The sequence below is a fragment of the Annulohypoxylon maeteangense genome, assembly GCF_022496945.1.
Source record: "Annulohypoxylon maeteangense strain CBS 123835 unplaced genomic scaffold GGS22scaffold_4, whole genome shotgun sequence".
NCBI classification, from domain to species: Eukaryota; Fungi; Ascomycota; class Sordariomycetes; order Xylariales; family Hypoxylaceae; genus Annulohypoxylon; species Annulohypoxylon maeteangense.
Window position 1 is genome coordinate 379,892 of NW_025953251.1, and position 14,304 is coordinate 394,195.

The following is a 14,304-nucleotide window of genomic DNA, read 5'->3' on the forward strand; positions in this document are numbered from 1 at the left end:
ACGAGATAGATGAGATAAAAGTGTGCGTTTTGGCGGAGGGTTTGTATGATAGGTAGGGACCTACAAAAACGTGTGTATTAGGATTGGGATTGGGATTGGGATCCAGGGATCCGTGGATATAACTAATGTAAAAAAACAAGGGATCAGTGTGTACTTACTTACTACAATACGACTTCGAAACTTAGATATCTTAGACAGCTTAGAGAATTCATCGATTTTGCTTCGGCCCGATGGTTGGGCTTTGGTAACTATTCACACTTCGCACAGCTAGTATTCTGACTGCCGAATTCTAGGGAGACACGCTGATTCCGCCGAGGACATGGAGTAATACGTCCGGATCTTCTCTCAACGCATCCCATTCAGCCTGGTTCTTGACAAGTGCGGTGCCGGCTAGAACCGTTCCGTTGAGCGATACTTGGCCGATATCTTCCCCGGACTTGTTCTTCAGCATCACTCCCTCCGCCGTTCGCGGACACAAAGCCATCGTGCTGCCCGTCATTGCGAAGTTATAGCTGATCTGCGCCTCGCCCTCGTCGTGAGCTTCTATATCTGGATAGACGGCCTTCACAGCATGTCGGTATAGCTCTAGGTACGCGCTATGCCTCTCTTCGGCGCTCATATCGGGACGAATACTTCTTGTAAAGACGTTGAAAGGTAACGTTTTGCTCGATCCGGTGAGCGTATCTGCCAGCACGTTCCATTGGCTGCCACGATCCACGTCTTCCAAACCCGTCCTCATGCTCGCGACAGGTAGTAGCTGCAGATGTCGGTGGGGCTGGCTAGCTCCGGAATGGGGTCCCGAATTGAAGAACGCGAAGAGATCCTGTCCGACCCCACGGTAGGCCTGGATGCAGGCAAACGTCGCGTCTATGTCGTCTTTCTCCAGAACGTGTGTCTGTGGCTTGAATTCTCTGGTGACTAGGATAAAATGTTCTGGCACGATGGCGAATTTGTTCAGGACTAGTCTGTGGGATGGCGGTAGCTCGGCAACGAGCATGGCTGGAGATGGATTCTCGAAGGGATTGAATGGTTTGCCATTGGGCTCTTTGGGTTTTGGTGCTTTGGGCTTGAGGGCGAGAGAGGGTGCGTAGCGAAGTTGGAACTATACAGACAGAGAATTAGTACTTGCTATTGTAGGGGCTAGGAGCTTGGTGAGGAATAGATGAACCCACGGCGATAGATCCGGGTGTCAAGACAGCGACTTGTGTCGGGTAATACGTTATGTCACCACTGACTCGTGCTTTATCGAAAGCTGCTTTAACGAGAGCTGGGAGATTTGGCGGCGCGACTGGGCGTCCCATTTCTGCCATTGTAGCAACTGTCGTGGTCGAAAAGAGGGTCGTATTGAAGCTGGGTTGTTACATCATCACCACATGCAAGACAATCGGAGTTCCGCACCTGAGATTCTAGGGCCTCGCCAGCTGGTGTCAGCTGTAAGCACTCACTATAATCTCCAAACTTCCCTCAGTAATCAAGCTTCCGTTCGCAACATAACCCCTAAGCCAGAGGTTCACGATGCAATATCTCATTTCGCCTACACCCATCTACCATTATCAGTGCGGAATCGGGTAGATAATCGATCACTGCTGATCGTCTTACGTACATATCTCATGTATCTACGGTAGGTATAGCGCATGCGAATGTGAATGTAACCACATCAACCAGACAAGCTAAGAGCTCTTATCTATCACATTGGACTTGATGCGCGGGGTTAGCAAGGGAGTATGCCGAAGATCGCAAGAGTGCGCGACTGTGTTCCCTATTGTAGGGGTACTTGCAGAGACAATGAGGGACCTGGTAACATTCGCAAGATACTCATCAGATCACGCAAAATTCAAAGATCACTCTAGCAACTGAAACAGGTATACGGAAAACATGTCGACAGTAGACATCGGCGTCTTCATCCCCATCGGCAACAACGGGTGGCTCATATCAACAACAGCACCGCAGTACATGCCGAGCTTCGAGCTAAACAAGCAAATCGTGCAGAAAGCCGAGTCGTACAACTTCGACTTCGCGCTCTCGATGATCAAGCTGCGCGGCTTCGGCGGCAAGAGCGAGTTCTGGGACCACAACCTGGAGTCCTTCACGCTGATGTCCGCGCTCGCGGCCGTGACCTCGAAAATCAAGCTATTCGCATCAGCCGCGATCCTCACCTTGCCCCCGGCGATCGTCGCGCGCATGGCCACGACCATCGACTCGGTGGCGCCGGGCCGCTTCGGCGTGAACATCGTCACGGGGTGGCAGTCGGCGGAGTACGCGCAGATGGGCCTGTGGCCCGGCGACGCGTACTTCGGGTACCGGTACGACTACGCGACCGAGTACGTGCAGGTGATGCGCGAGCTGTGGGAGCGGGGGGCCTCGGACTTCAAGGGCACGCATTTCACTATGGACGACTGTAAACTCTCGCCAAGACCGAAGGACGGCGTGAAGATTGTGGCGGCGGGGCAGTCTGGGAGGGGCATCGAGTTTGCGTCGCAGCTTGCGGATTACAATTTCGCGCTGGGCGCGGGGATTAATACGCCGACGGCGTACGCGCAGGCTACGGCGCGCTTGGTCGAGGCGACGAAGAAGACGGGGAGGGATGTTGGGTCGTATGTCCTGTTTATGGTTATTGCGGATGAGACGGACGAGAAGGCCCTTGAGAAGTGGAGGGTTTACAACGAGGGTGCGGATGCGGAGGCTATGGCTTGGATGCGCGCGCAGTCGTCGAAGGACGTTAAGGCCGATGCGCATTCTACTGCGAAGAGCCTGGAGCTGCCGGAGGGCGCGGTGAATTTGAATATGGGGACGCTGATGGGGAGTTACGAGAATGTGGCGCGCATGCTGGATGAGGTGGCGGGCGTGGAGGGGACGAAGGGGATTATGCTTACGTTTGATGATTTTCTTGGGGGCGTGGAGGCGTTTGGGAGGGAGATTCAGCCGTTGATGAAGAGTAGGCAGGGGAGGGTGTAAGGGTGTAAGGGAGAAAGGGATGATATGTGATTTATGAGTAGTTTAGGTTGGTGATGACGAGTCAAATACTAGTAGGTTACGTTGCTGGTAATTTTATTACATTAATTCTCTCCTAGTTGTCAATATTTCATCCGGATGAGAAGATCCCTTGACTTGAAAGAGGTGAGGTGTAGGTTTAGATGTTACTATGTGACTCCCGGATGAGTAGGTAGGTACCTATCAGGTAGGTTGAGAAGTAGGTACTTGCTTGATTTGATAGTGACTATTCTCATCCGTGCTGCCATAGAATTTGCCGCTCTCAGATAATGTGGCTTGTGATTCTCTCGCATTCTTTTATGAAGAGTGGTAATTTCCGTTACACGGCGTAGTGTTCAGGTGGCCTCTCATTTTAAAATAGCAGTAGTTCGACGCTCGGTGGAAATCACAGACCCTAACAGTCTGCAAAGAGATTCGAAAATATTCTTGAATTTCGAATTGTTTGCTTCTAGTGGTATTTGCTTCTTTCCACAGTGAACTGACCGAGAGAACAAACTGAAACCTTCAGGAATAAAATACTAAGTGGGAATTAGAGAAAAGTTTCCGAGTTTCTAGTGTAGGTCCAGAATTTCTCCACGGATAGAGCCGATCTACGTAGCCGCCCGAACGGGTCTCGTTACCAGGTAGGCACGGTCCAAAATAGCAGGTGGAACCCCTTAGGGCTGTCCCTTGGTTGCTGTAGCCCCCGCGCGATCCGACTTCCTAGCGCCGATGAAACACGGACCCTTGATCATTTACCAATTTCAGGGGAAAGCGCACTAAAAAGATGTTTCGAAACACAAATTGGCAGGTCGAAATATCCAAAATATCATGCTACATCATACTACACCTGACACATACTCTCTTCTAATTGGCTGCGAATTGTAGATGGAGATACCGCCTGTGGAGAAGTATAAAAGTTAGGATTGGTGAGTAAGGGCGAATGAATTAAGTTGATTGAACGAGATCCGTAATTTTGATTGTGCTATGGCGTCGTTTCATGCCGTCCTAGCCAGACCACGTTGGTTGGCTGATTGCTTTTAATCATTAGGGCATACTGGGTAATTACTAAGATATGTATCTATTCGGAGACGGTGTGATCGGATCTGTTAATTTGGACTGACCTAGAAAATATTTCTTGCTTTTTTAACTTGTGCAAATATCGCTTCTAGTCAGTGAAGAAGCCTTGATCCGGAATTAGATAATCTTGTGGAGAGTTTGATTGGGTTGACAGCTAATACGATCCGTACCTAGACTGTGGTAAAATTTATTGATTAACTCCACAAAGCACTGGTAGAAACTAAGTATTTATTCATAGACACAAGAGGAGGTATTTTAGATCGGAGCCGAGATTGTCCAAGGATCTCTTTACGGAGTTAGTTCAACTAGGTGTGGCAGCACCGTGTGTCAAGCATATTACATAGTATGCAGTATAATCCTGATCTTGACATGCCCAGAATCGCACCACAGAATAGCGTGGTACCATTTCACATATCGTTGTTTTTTAGTTAACATGATGATTAAAAAACGCGTTCTTTCGCACATATAACTAGGTAGTTAACCCATATCAAGTCAAGGAATAATATGTAGTGATACGGACAGATGCAAGTTTCCGCTGGTACGAAGCTTAGTTTGAGCTCGAGAAACGAGTTGTCCAACAGACGTGCTTCTGTAAATCGCTGTTGTGCTATTATCAATACCGGAGCAGGGACAGGGGAGCGGGTAGTTGAGAATTATCGAGGAACGGTCAGGCCGTGCAGAGCCGTGTAAGCCAACGGCTAATAGCCCCCAGATATTATCGATAATTATACCCGCCCCCAAACCGATCATCTAAAATATGGGATGGATGGTCCCTACACGTTTTTTCGTTTCGTAACTAAAATTTTAAACCCTTTTCAGAGCCTCAATTCTAACATTATCTGCCACTATCTCCGAAAAATTAGTTGTTCTTATGGCATTACCTCCCCATTTTTGAGGGGTTTCTAGTGGACGTACTGTACTATGTAGAAATTTCTAGCCTTACCTAGGGGCCTACCGTATTGATGTACATGTACCTATTTACCCGCATGTACCTAAAATTTCGAAACTATAGTACAAAGAAACGCACCCAATTGGGAGCTAGATTTCTGTATGCCGCGTAATGATAGGCCACAAAGAAATGCGGATCGCTGAGGATCGCCATAATCCCTGTAAATTTCCTGCAGGAACATGGAGCACTAGCTGCTAATGACGAAATGTTGGTGATGCGACTGCCACTGAATGTGATATTGGCAGCTCGAAATGTTGCACTCCAAGTCGTCGGGTCACTAAACTCCTATCGATTTTTCCATATCACTGACATACCTAGATATGTACATGTGTATTCTCGATCTGACTATCCACGAACCAACCAATTACAGGGGAAACGAAGATCATGTAATTGTAGGCCAGTGGATAACCATTAGGGGGATCTATTCCATCGCTGCCTCATCGAGCCCTGTCGGTTCCTGACTGTTTAGTCTAACAAAATGCATCTTGGCGATATGAGTGGTTGAGGCACAGTACACATCAAAACAAAAACAACATTTATGGTTTATTACCCACATGGTGTCCTCGGTTAAAACATCGTATTGGTCTTTGAGATGGAAATCTACATATGATATGGTGATAATTCAAGTAAATGCCCACAAACATACGAAAATTGGTGCATATTACAGCGTACGGCAGGTACTAGCCAGTGGTTACTTCTTTCGGCAAAGAGGCGTAGTTCTCATTGGATCGGATTGAAGAGTTACACACTGTGTTATAAACCATGTGGTAGTTGGGTCTTTCAAAGAAGTCGTAGCTGGAGAGTACTTAGTAAGGTAAGGGGTAGGGGTGTTTTCATGTACTATGTATCTTAGGCACCTAGATACGTACCTCCACAATTATCTACAATAATAGGTCAATATAAAGTGAAGTTGCGCTATATTCTAGCTAGACGTGCCTTCTATTAGCGTCTCTAGGTACCTACTACCCTGACGTTATAAATATCACGCGAGGCGGTCTACCGTTTATTTCCCGATTTGGGTGACCCATCTCACCATCCACCCTACAATACCTACCATCGTCGATTTTCCTCCGCGTAAAAACAAAACGTTCTCTTCAACACCACATTTCCTATTTTCCTTTTATCTTGTCGACACCCAACATTCTTTTTTTTCTATTCTTGGTCACTAGTTTGACCGTCCATTCTCTCGTCCTACGACACCTTAAGACATCGTCACTCATTCAGTCATTCGTTATTCGACGATTCCAAGACCACCACTGACCCGACCCTGGATTTGGTCAGGCCATTGACTTCGCCGATTGGACACAAGGGTCTCACCATAGACAACACCGAGATTTGTCGTGACTGGTAAGTCTTTGATTCGATCTCGTTTCTATTGTCCTCCTTTTGTTCAGCACACAAACATATCTTCCCTAATTCACTCCTTAATTCATCTCTCCTCGAGTCACTACACACAAAGCCTACTGTATCATGCTAGTGTCCTTGTTCTCTTCCATTCTGTTCATGAACAATCAATATTGTTCACGAACTCTCGACTTGCAGTATTCACAGGCATATCAAAATTCCCAATACTAGCCTGCTTCCTCTTGTTTTTAATCTTCTTCAGCTTCCTTTCCCTTCCAACCTTTTTTTATTTTTATTTTCTACTTTTACCATTATCCTATTGCCGAGTACATTTTTTAAGCAGCACATATTGCATATTTTACTGTCCATACCATAGCCGTGTTTCTAGTCATTATTTTACCATATCAACCTCCCTGGAGGAGAAACAGAGCTGATTTTGCATTCATAGCACTAGTTCTTTTAACACTCTTTTCGGTGGATCGCATTTCAAGACCATCTCGACATAGCAGGCTCTACACTCAAGATGGGTCTTTCTAAGGTCCTCGCGGCCTCTCTTCTGGCTTTACGCCTCTTCTCTGGCTCTGTTGAAGCTAGCCAGTCGACAGCTGTGCAGCAGCGCCAGAGTACCGGTTCCGACTATTGGGTTGCCGACATCAAACGTCAAGGTGTTGCTGTCTATGCCGATTCCGGCTATCAGGTCTTCCGCAATGTCAAGGACTATGGCGCCAAGGGAGACGGCACCACTGATGATACCCAGGCGATTAACCGAGCCGTTCAAGATGGCTCTAACCGCTGCATCGATCACTGCGACTCTCGAACCAGTACCCCCGCCATTGTCTATTTCCCTCCCGGCACCTACATGGTCAGCAACCCAATCAACCAGACCTACTACACCCAATTCATCGGTGATGCGAACGATATCCCGACCATCAAGGCACTACCCAACTTTGATGGTATGGCGGTCATTGACGCGAACCCTTACGATTACACCCAACAGCCGGCTCAGAACTGGTACATCAACCAGAACAACTTCTTCCGTCAGGTTCGTAACTTCATTATCGACATCAAGGACGTTCCTATCAGCAAGGGTGCCTGTATCCATTGGCAAGTCGCTCAGGCAACTAGTCTGCAAAACATCGTCTTCGAGATGAACCCAGACACCAGCGATGCGAACACCCAGAAAGGCTTGTACATTGAGAATGGATCTGGTGGCTTCATGGCTGATCTTACGTTTAACGGTGGAGGTATGGGAGCCTACATCGGCAGCCAGCAATACACTTCTCGCAACATGACCTTCAACAACTGCAACACAGCCATCCACCTGATTTGGAACTGGCTTTGGTTGATGCAGGACATTACTATCAACGGCGGAAAGATTGGCATTGACATGGCAAGTGATTCCATGGATGAGATCAAGGTTGGTTCGTTGCTCCTTCTCGATAGCAAAATTTCAAATGTCCCGGTTGGAATCAATACTCTGTACAAGCCCGAGAATTCCGACACCAACAACACCCTCATCGTAGATAATGTGGACATGTCGGAGGGTGTCCCCACTGCTATCCAGTATGCGAAGGACAAGTCTGTCATTCTCCAAGGAAACCAGAAGGTCACAGGGTTTACTCAGGGCCGACAGTACGATGGTAGCGAAGGCAAAGCGATCCAAATCGCCAAAGACAATGTCCGCAAGCCCAATGTTCTGTTGGGCGACGATGGCAAAGTCTTCTCGCGCATCAAGCCTCAATACGAATCCAGTCCATCTAGTAGTTTCGTTAGCGTGAAAACGGCCGGTGCCAAAGGTGATGGCAAAACCGACGATACTGCGGCGATTCAGAAAATCTTCGACAATGCTAAGGAGGGTGACATCATCTACTTCGACCACGGCGCCTATCTCATCTCTGACACGGTCAAAATCCCCAAGAACATCAAGATCACCGGTGAGATGTGGCCCCTTCTCATGGCTACCGGTAAGAAGTTCTCCGATCAGACCAAGCCTGTTCCTGTCTTCCAGGTCGGCGAGGCTGGTGATGTGGGCGACGTTGAGATGTCGGATTTAATCATCGAGACCCAAGGCCCGCTTCCTGGAGCAATTCTCATGCAATGGAACCTTGCGGGATCTACAAACGGCGCTGCTGGAATGTGGGATGTACATTTCCGTATCGGTGGGACTGCTGGTACTGAGCTACAGTCCGATAAGTGCACCAAGAACGAGAATGTCACCACCACTGCCACCCCCGAGTGTATGGGTGTCTTCATGATGCTTCACATCACACAGACAGCCTCAACGTACATTGAAAACTGCTGGTTCTGGGTTGCCGACCATGAGCTTGACCTGAACGATCACAACCAAATCAACATCTTTAGCGGCCGTGGCGTCCTCATCGAGTCCCAGAAGCCCGTATGGTTGTGGGGAACTGCGTCTGAGCATAGCATCTTGTACAACTACCAGGTTTCTAACGCCCAAAATGTTTTCCTTGGTATCGCTCAGTCAGAGACCGCCTACTTCCAGGGCAATCCTCCTGCTCCCGTAGGCGCCACAGTTCTTGAAGGCTTCATCGACCCTGATTTTGACAAGTCTTGCGACGGTTCGTCCGACACCTGCGCACGCACCTGGGGTCTTCGTATCACGAATTCGTCTTCGGTGTATGTCTACGGCACTGGTCTATACAGCTTCTTTAACAACTATGGCCAAAAATGTGTGGCGGAGAACAATTGCCAGGACAACATGATCTCCATCGAGGGATCTACTGGAGTACACCTCTATGGAGTCAGCACCAAGTCCTCGGTGAACATGATCAGCGTCGATGGCCAGTCCGCCGTTCTTGACAAAGACAACAGAAACAACTTCTGCGCCGCCATCGCTAAGTTCGAGGTAGACGTTGGCTCCAAGTCACCAGCGTCAAGCAGCGCTGGAACGGGTTCATCTACTCCTTCAACTACAATTTCGGCTTCGACTTCGGTCTCGGAGACAACACTCTCTGGAACTGCCGTAACTGCTACCCCCAGCTCTGGCGCCAATTCCGGCTCCGGCTCCGGCTCGGGTTCCGGTTCAGGTTCTTCAGCTAGCGGCTCCCCCAACATTGTTACTGACACTCAGGCCACGGCTACTCCGGCTTCCACACCGGCAGGTAGCTATAGTCAACCTGGTGGAGGGTCGACTGCCGGCACATCGGCGACGGGATCTGTAGCAGGATCCGTGGGAGCATCCGTAACTACCATTCCTATCCCTTCCGAAACTTCCAACGGCGGTTCTGGCGGCGCTGGCAGTTCTGGCAGTGCTAGCGGTGCCGGTAATGGTGGTGATTCCGATGATGTCACGGTCACAATCACCCAGACGGTGACGGCAGTGGGAACTTGCTCCCAAAGTCCATGAAGTGTGGCTACTGGGACCCATTCCCGGACCCTTACTCACTCAACAAGCACTGCGACAAAAACGACGACTGTCACACCAGGCAGCTGCGGGTCCAAAACGCCGCATGTAAAGAACCCTTGAAATAATGGGAAATAGGGATCCATATGCGATTGATTTTTTATCTTCTTCTTTCTTCCCCGGCCCTAGAGGCATTTCCGCCGTCCTATATGGAGGCGTCAAAATTATTTCAGTGTACCGGAACATAGGGATCGTTTGGAGTTCAGGTACCATGACAGGATTTGAGATACCAGTTTGATGCGGAGAAGATCAACCAGATCTTAGGAAGGGGAGGTGGTGGTCTATAAGACCTAAAGCTATTCCGTACCTAAATCCTACATCAGTAAAAAATGACATTGATTTCGATATTTGAAAATATATTGACCATGTGAATGAATATGAACATATTGCCCTGTAATACTTCATAGCCCCTGCCTGGGCGGTTCTAGTAAGTGCTTCAGTTGTCCAGCCACAGGTTACAGTGGAGAACGTATGGCGCTAGTACATATTCGGATATTTGCATGTGCGTACCTAGATTAAACGTCATCGATAGCGATAGCTTTTGCCTCGATTCTCAAAAAATCAGGAATTTCTTCGAATCATCCACATGTTCTAACAATAACAAATTGAGAAACGGTTCAAGTTGCGCGGTTCTTTGTTTATTTTCTCGTACTTTATTTCAGACGCCTTCAAACTTAACCCGATATTCTTCCGCGGGACCCGTTCATAGTAGAAGTTAGCCGGTACACAGTATTTCAAAGTTCTTAATGCCACCTCTCCATCTACCATGACCGACGATAGTAGCGCCACCAACGCCTCACTTAGATCACGACAACAAGGAAAAACCAAGATGGGCGCGACAAACAGCGAGCCGTCGCCCTACTCCTCCTCCTCCTCTTCTTCTTCATCCAATACTCCCGCCTCATCCCCGACCACAAAACGCAACTCACCGTACCTCCCGACCCCCCTCGAAACCGCGGTCCTGCTAGCCTACCCAACAATCCTCGTCTTCGGGGCGCTCTTCTCCGTCCTCAGCCCGCAGACCCGCAACGCGGCGTACGACCCCATCCGGCAATCGCACGTCGCGGCCTCGGCGCCGAGCTACTTCGCGCGCAAGGACAACGTGCTCAACGTCCTCTTCGTCAAGCAAGGCTGGGCCTGGATCTCTGCTTCTTTCCTCGCGTTTGCCGCCTCGCACCCTGTGTTCGGCGCTTGGGGGAATGAGGGGTCGGAGAGGGGCACGATACGTAGGGTTAAGGCGGCGGTGAGATGGGGCCTGGTTACGGCGTGGTGGGTGCTCGTCACGCAGTGGTGCTTTGGCCCCCCGATCATCGATCGCGGGTTTAGGTTCACCGGCGGGAAGTGCGATGGTGCGGTTGAGGCGGTCGGCGAGGGAAACGCGGATGCGGGGGAGTTGTTTACGGCGGTGGCGTGTAAGGCTGCGGGAGGCAGGTGGAGCGGGGGTCATGATATTAGTGGCCATGTTTTTCTGCTGGTGCTCGGGAGCTGCTTTTTGGTTCAGGAGGTTGGGTGGGTGGTTTACCGCGCGGGAAGGGCGGGGGGCGTTGAGGAGAGGTGTGTGGTTATGCCTGATGGCGCGGTCAAGGGCGCGGGTGTTGAGGCGGAGAGGAGTGGTGCCCGGGAGGAGAGGGCGTTGGGGTTTGGCGGGAGGTTTGTCGTGGTGGTTGTGGGGTTGTGCTTGTGGATGCTGCTTATGACTGCTATCTACTTCCATACCTGGTTCGAAAAGGTTGGTTTGGCCTCGCCGTTTTCCCTTCTTTTTCTTCTTCGCGTTGTTATTATTGTTGTACTTGACTTCTTACTGATCTTTTCGACAGTTCACTGGTCTGTTAGTAGCTGCTATGGGTATCTACCCCATCTACATCCTTCCGCGGTGGATACCTGCTTTAAGAGCGTTTGTCGGATTACCCGGGATATAATTGGCGGAGGGCAGATGGGAGTGTCTGGAGGAATGCGTCGACGGTACATTATAGTTTTACGAGCCACGAGTTGAAAGATAGATTTTGATTATTATTAGCTAATGATATTATCCTAGCATACAATATGTATGTTGTTATGTCTTATGACTGTCTTTTATTGTATAGATGTGAAGTGTGATTGCAACAAACGGGGTGAGGCGTGCCTGACGATAGTATACTAAGCAGGTAGACTCCTAAGAAGCAGGCCTAAGGAACAGACCTAAGGACATGATGGAAACGTTGGCTTGGAAAGTATATACGGTATCCAATTTTGCTCCTGAAGATAGTGTTAAATGAAGAGTTTAGAGTCTAGTAGCCTACTAAACGCACAGTGCCTATCATAAGAGCTCGAGTTGTTGCGGGTTGTTGACCCGTCTAGACACGATACCTGTAATTAAGCACACATACCTAGGTACCTAGTGTTATTTTTTATTAACGGGGTTGAATCTTATTGATTCCATTAGGTAGGTATTTTCCCTTATTGTTCATCTTGTTGCCTTAAATGTATTCAAAAGGGGTTATCATACACCAGATTTGGCACCCGCCAGCCAGCTACTCTTAAAGCTAGAGGCAGGCTTGGCGGCAGACAGCCATGGCAAAAGCTTTAAAATGCACCATCTCAGGGCTGTACGCTCTCTTGCTTAGGCAAATAGAAGCTTTCGAGAAGCCCTTTCGAACAATCTACTTTGCATTTTCAAAACCATGGCTCAAAATGGTAGGTATATTGTAATTTAAAATTGGTTTATTGTTTATTAAGGCTGAGAAGCTAGTAGCATGTGAGTTGTTCTATACTAAAAAGGGGTGCGAAAAGAGGCTATACGAAGCCTTTGATTTCAAACCTTGATTCCCCAAACCATATATATTAAAATAAAGGTGAATTCCGACATTGGTCAAAAAGTTTTACTTGACTAATGGTCAAGTGGTAAAACTGCATAGCTGGGAATTAGCGTCTATGAAACAAAGTTTCGCAAAGGATGGCCTAAGCTATGGTTCGGTTCTGGGGACTTTTTTTTGCCTTAAAAATTTTTTTTAAAAGAAATATCATTAATCATGAGGTTATCGATCTTACTTTCGTGGTATTGGCTCTAGAAGCCGTTGATCAGCTTTAGAAAATCAGTGAGAAGACGGCGGAAGTCGTCTCTAATTTTTGATTTTGACTAGGGATGGACTCTTTCGAGTAATTCAACCCAAAAGTACATAACCACATTTAGATATTCTAGAAAGTTATTGGCAAAATTGATTAAGCGCATCGGCTTCTCAGTCGACAGCAGGTGTCATATTTGTCGGAAGAAGACCAAAATATCGAGTCTTCCTACCACAATGCCTGCGATGGACCAAGTCACGTCCACGTATAGACGGACTTGTTAGATGGCGAGATATGATCTCCCAGCCAAGCGATATCGCATATAGGAAGCGCATTGAGGCAATCGTGCTTGTGCGTGGATTTAGCGAGTCAATAAGCGAATCCACGATAACATCAAACTGTGGTGCATCGTGGCTTAGTCCTCCAGCGCTTGAGACATCTAGGATAGGATATGAATTCGCGGACGTTAGGGTTCGAAGTCGATGCTAGGCTACCACTGGTGACGATCATAGAACAGCTCTGCTGAGAATACTCGAACTTGAACGTAACGAAGAAGCGTACTACGCACTGTATTCTATTGTCCTGGTCGAGCAAATTTTTGAAATCTTGAAATAGGGTTCCAAGCCTATCCTAATGAAATACCCACTACTCTTAGGCTCCCAAACCTCCCGTATCGGTGGATATAGATTCGCGAACGCATGATCTCGACGACAAGCTAAGTACTTAGCCAAGCTTCTATATCAGTTAAAAGAGGGCGTATTTAGGACTCGGCCATGCTAGGGTCGGGCGTGGCAGGTGCAATTCAATCGAGTGGCGTCCATGTTTCCTGTCCCAGAAGGCTTTGAGGAACAGCCCAAAAGCCTCTATCACATTTTTGGATCGGGTTCGCAACCCCTCGCTAAAGCAGAGGTTCGCCCTCGCGCTGCAACTATCGATGCAAACCATACCTGCAGCTCGTAAATTGGGCGCATAAGAGATTCCAAAGCAAATATATTTTGTTTTTTCCTCCGAAGATATATGAAAAGGAAGAATCTGTACCTACGTCGAAAGGTCTGAGCCATGGGTCGTGGGCTATCAGTTTAGTCGACCAGAGGCCTATTTCTCATAGGGATAGTCGGACATATACCCTACGCGCGACATCTGCCGTCATCTAGACTGAAAGGGGCGACCGACGCAATTGTCTAACAAAGTACGCGATAACTACTCGCTGCGCGAAGTCCTGCTCGAGATTGGTAGGTTATCGTCCCCCACTCGCCCCCTCTCCAACCCCCCTTCTTTCTTTTCTTTCTTTTGCTTTTCCCTACACTCATATAGTTTTCAACAAGGTCTTCAGCTGCAAGCGACCGGACTCGAGAAGTGCGGGTTCACAAATGTGCGCGATCCACAGGCGACATGTTGTGCGACACGTCGAAAAACCAAGGGCTGTAAAGATAGGAGAGAGAAGTACCAGCAAGTGGTGGTCACATATTTGCAAAGCGGCTTCGACGTGAAG

At 48.4% G+C, this 14,304-nt stretch overlaps 4 protein-coding genes across 4 annotated transcripts; 3 read left to right on the plus strand and 1 right to left on the minus strand.

Moving 5' to 3' along the window:
• Nucleotides 1-3: 3 nt before the first annotated feature.
• GGS22DRAFT_105796 (HIT-like protein) lies at nucleotides 4-1,592 on the minus strand. Its single transcript, XM_047957801.1, has 3 exons — nucleotides 1,173-1,592; nucleotides 159-1,102; nucleotides 4-60 (listed from the first exon to the last, which is right to left on the minus strand). Exons 1-2 carry the CDS (start codon nucleotides 1,308-1,310, stop codon nucleotides 290-292), a joined length of 951 nt encoding a protein of 316 aa, XP_047821010.1. The 5' UTR covers nucleotides 1,311-1,592; the 3' UTR covers nucleotides 4-60; nucleotides 159-289.
• Nucleotides 1,501-2,988, plus strand: GGS22DRAFT_156361 (pyrimidine utilization protein A). The gene has a single exon (XM_047960355.1). The coding sequence runs from the start codon at nucleotides 1,876-1,878 to the stop codon at nucleotides 2,953-2,955; it is 1,080 nt and encodes a 359-aa protein (XP_047821011.1). The 5' UTR covers nucleotides 1,501-1,875; the 3' UTR covers nucleotides 2,956-2,988.
• Nucleotides 2,989-6,295: 3,307 nt separating this feature from the next.
• GGS22DRAFT_105816 (glycoside hydrolase family 55 protein) lies at nucleotides 6,296-9,733 on the plus strand. Its single transcript, XM_047957802.1, has 2 exons — nucleotides 6,296-6,346; nucleotides 6,792-9,733. The coding sequence occupies exon 2, from the start codon at nucleotides 6,867-6,869 to the stop codon at nucleotides 9,711-9,713; it is 2,847 nt and encodes a 948-aa protein (XP_047821012.1). The 5' UTR covers nucleotides 6,296-6,346; nucleotides 6,792-6,866; the 3' UTR covers nucleotides 9,714-9,733.
• A 576-nt stretch (nucleotides 9,734-10,309) lies between these two features.
• GGS22DRAFT_156366 (inositol phospholipid synthesis and fat-storage-inducing TM-domain-containing protein) lies at nucleotides 10,310-11,833 on the plus strand. The gene is made up of 2 exons (XM_047960356.1): nucleotides 10,310-11,499; nucleotides 11,588-11,833. The coding sequence occupies exons 1-2, from the start codon at nucleotides 10,537-10,539 to the stop codon at nucleotides 11,687-11,689; spliced, it is 1,065 nt and encodes a 354-aa protein (XP_047821013.1). The 5' UTR covers nucleotides 10,310-10,536; the 3' UTR covers nucleotides 11,690-11,833.
• Nucleotides 11,834-14,304: the final 2,471 nt, after the last annotated feature.

Coding starts and splice junctions, on each gene's coding strand:
- GGS22DRAFT_105816 (XM_047957802.1), top strand. CDS start 6,867: ATGGGTCTTTCTAAGGTCCTCGCGGCCTCTCTTCTGGCTTTACGCCTC.
- GGS22DRAFT_156366 (XM_047960356.1), top strand. CDS start 10,537: ATGACCGACGATAGTAGCGCCACCAACGCCTCACTTAGATCACGACAA. Junction 11,500..11,587: donor TCCATACCTGGTTCGAAAAG/GTTGGTTTGGCC, acceptor TCTTTTCGACAG/TTCACTGGTCTGTTAGTAGC.
- GGS22DRAFT_156361 (XM_047960355.1), top strand. CDS start 1,876: ATGTCGACAGTAGACATCGGCGTCTTCATCCCCATCGGCAACAACGGG.
- GGS22DRAFT_105796 (XM_047957801.1), bottom strand. CDS start 1,310: ATGGCAGAAATGGGACGCCCAGTCGCGCCGCCAAATCTCCCAGCTCTC. Junction 1,103..1,172: donor TGACACCCGGATCTATCGCC/GTGGGTTCATCT, acceptor CTGTCTGTATAG/TTCCAACTTCGCTACGCACC.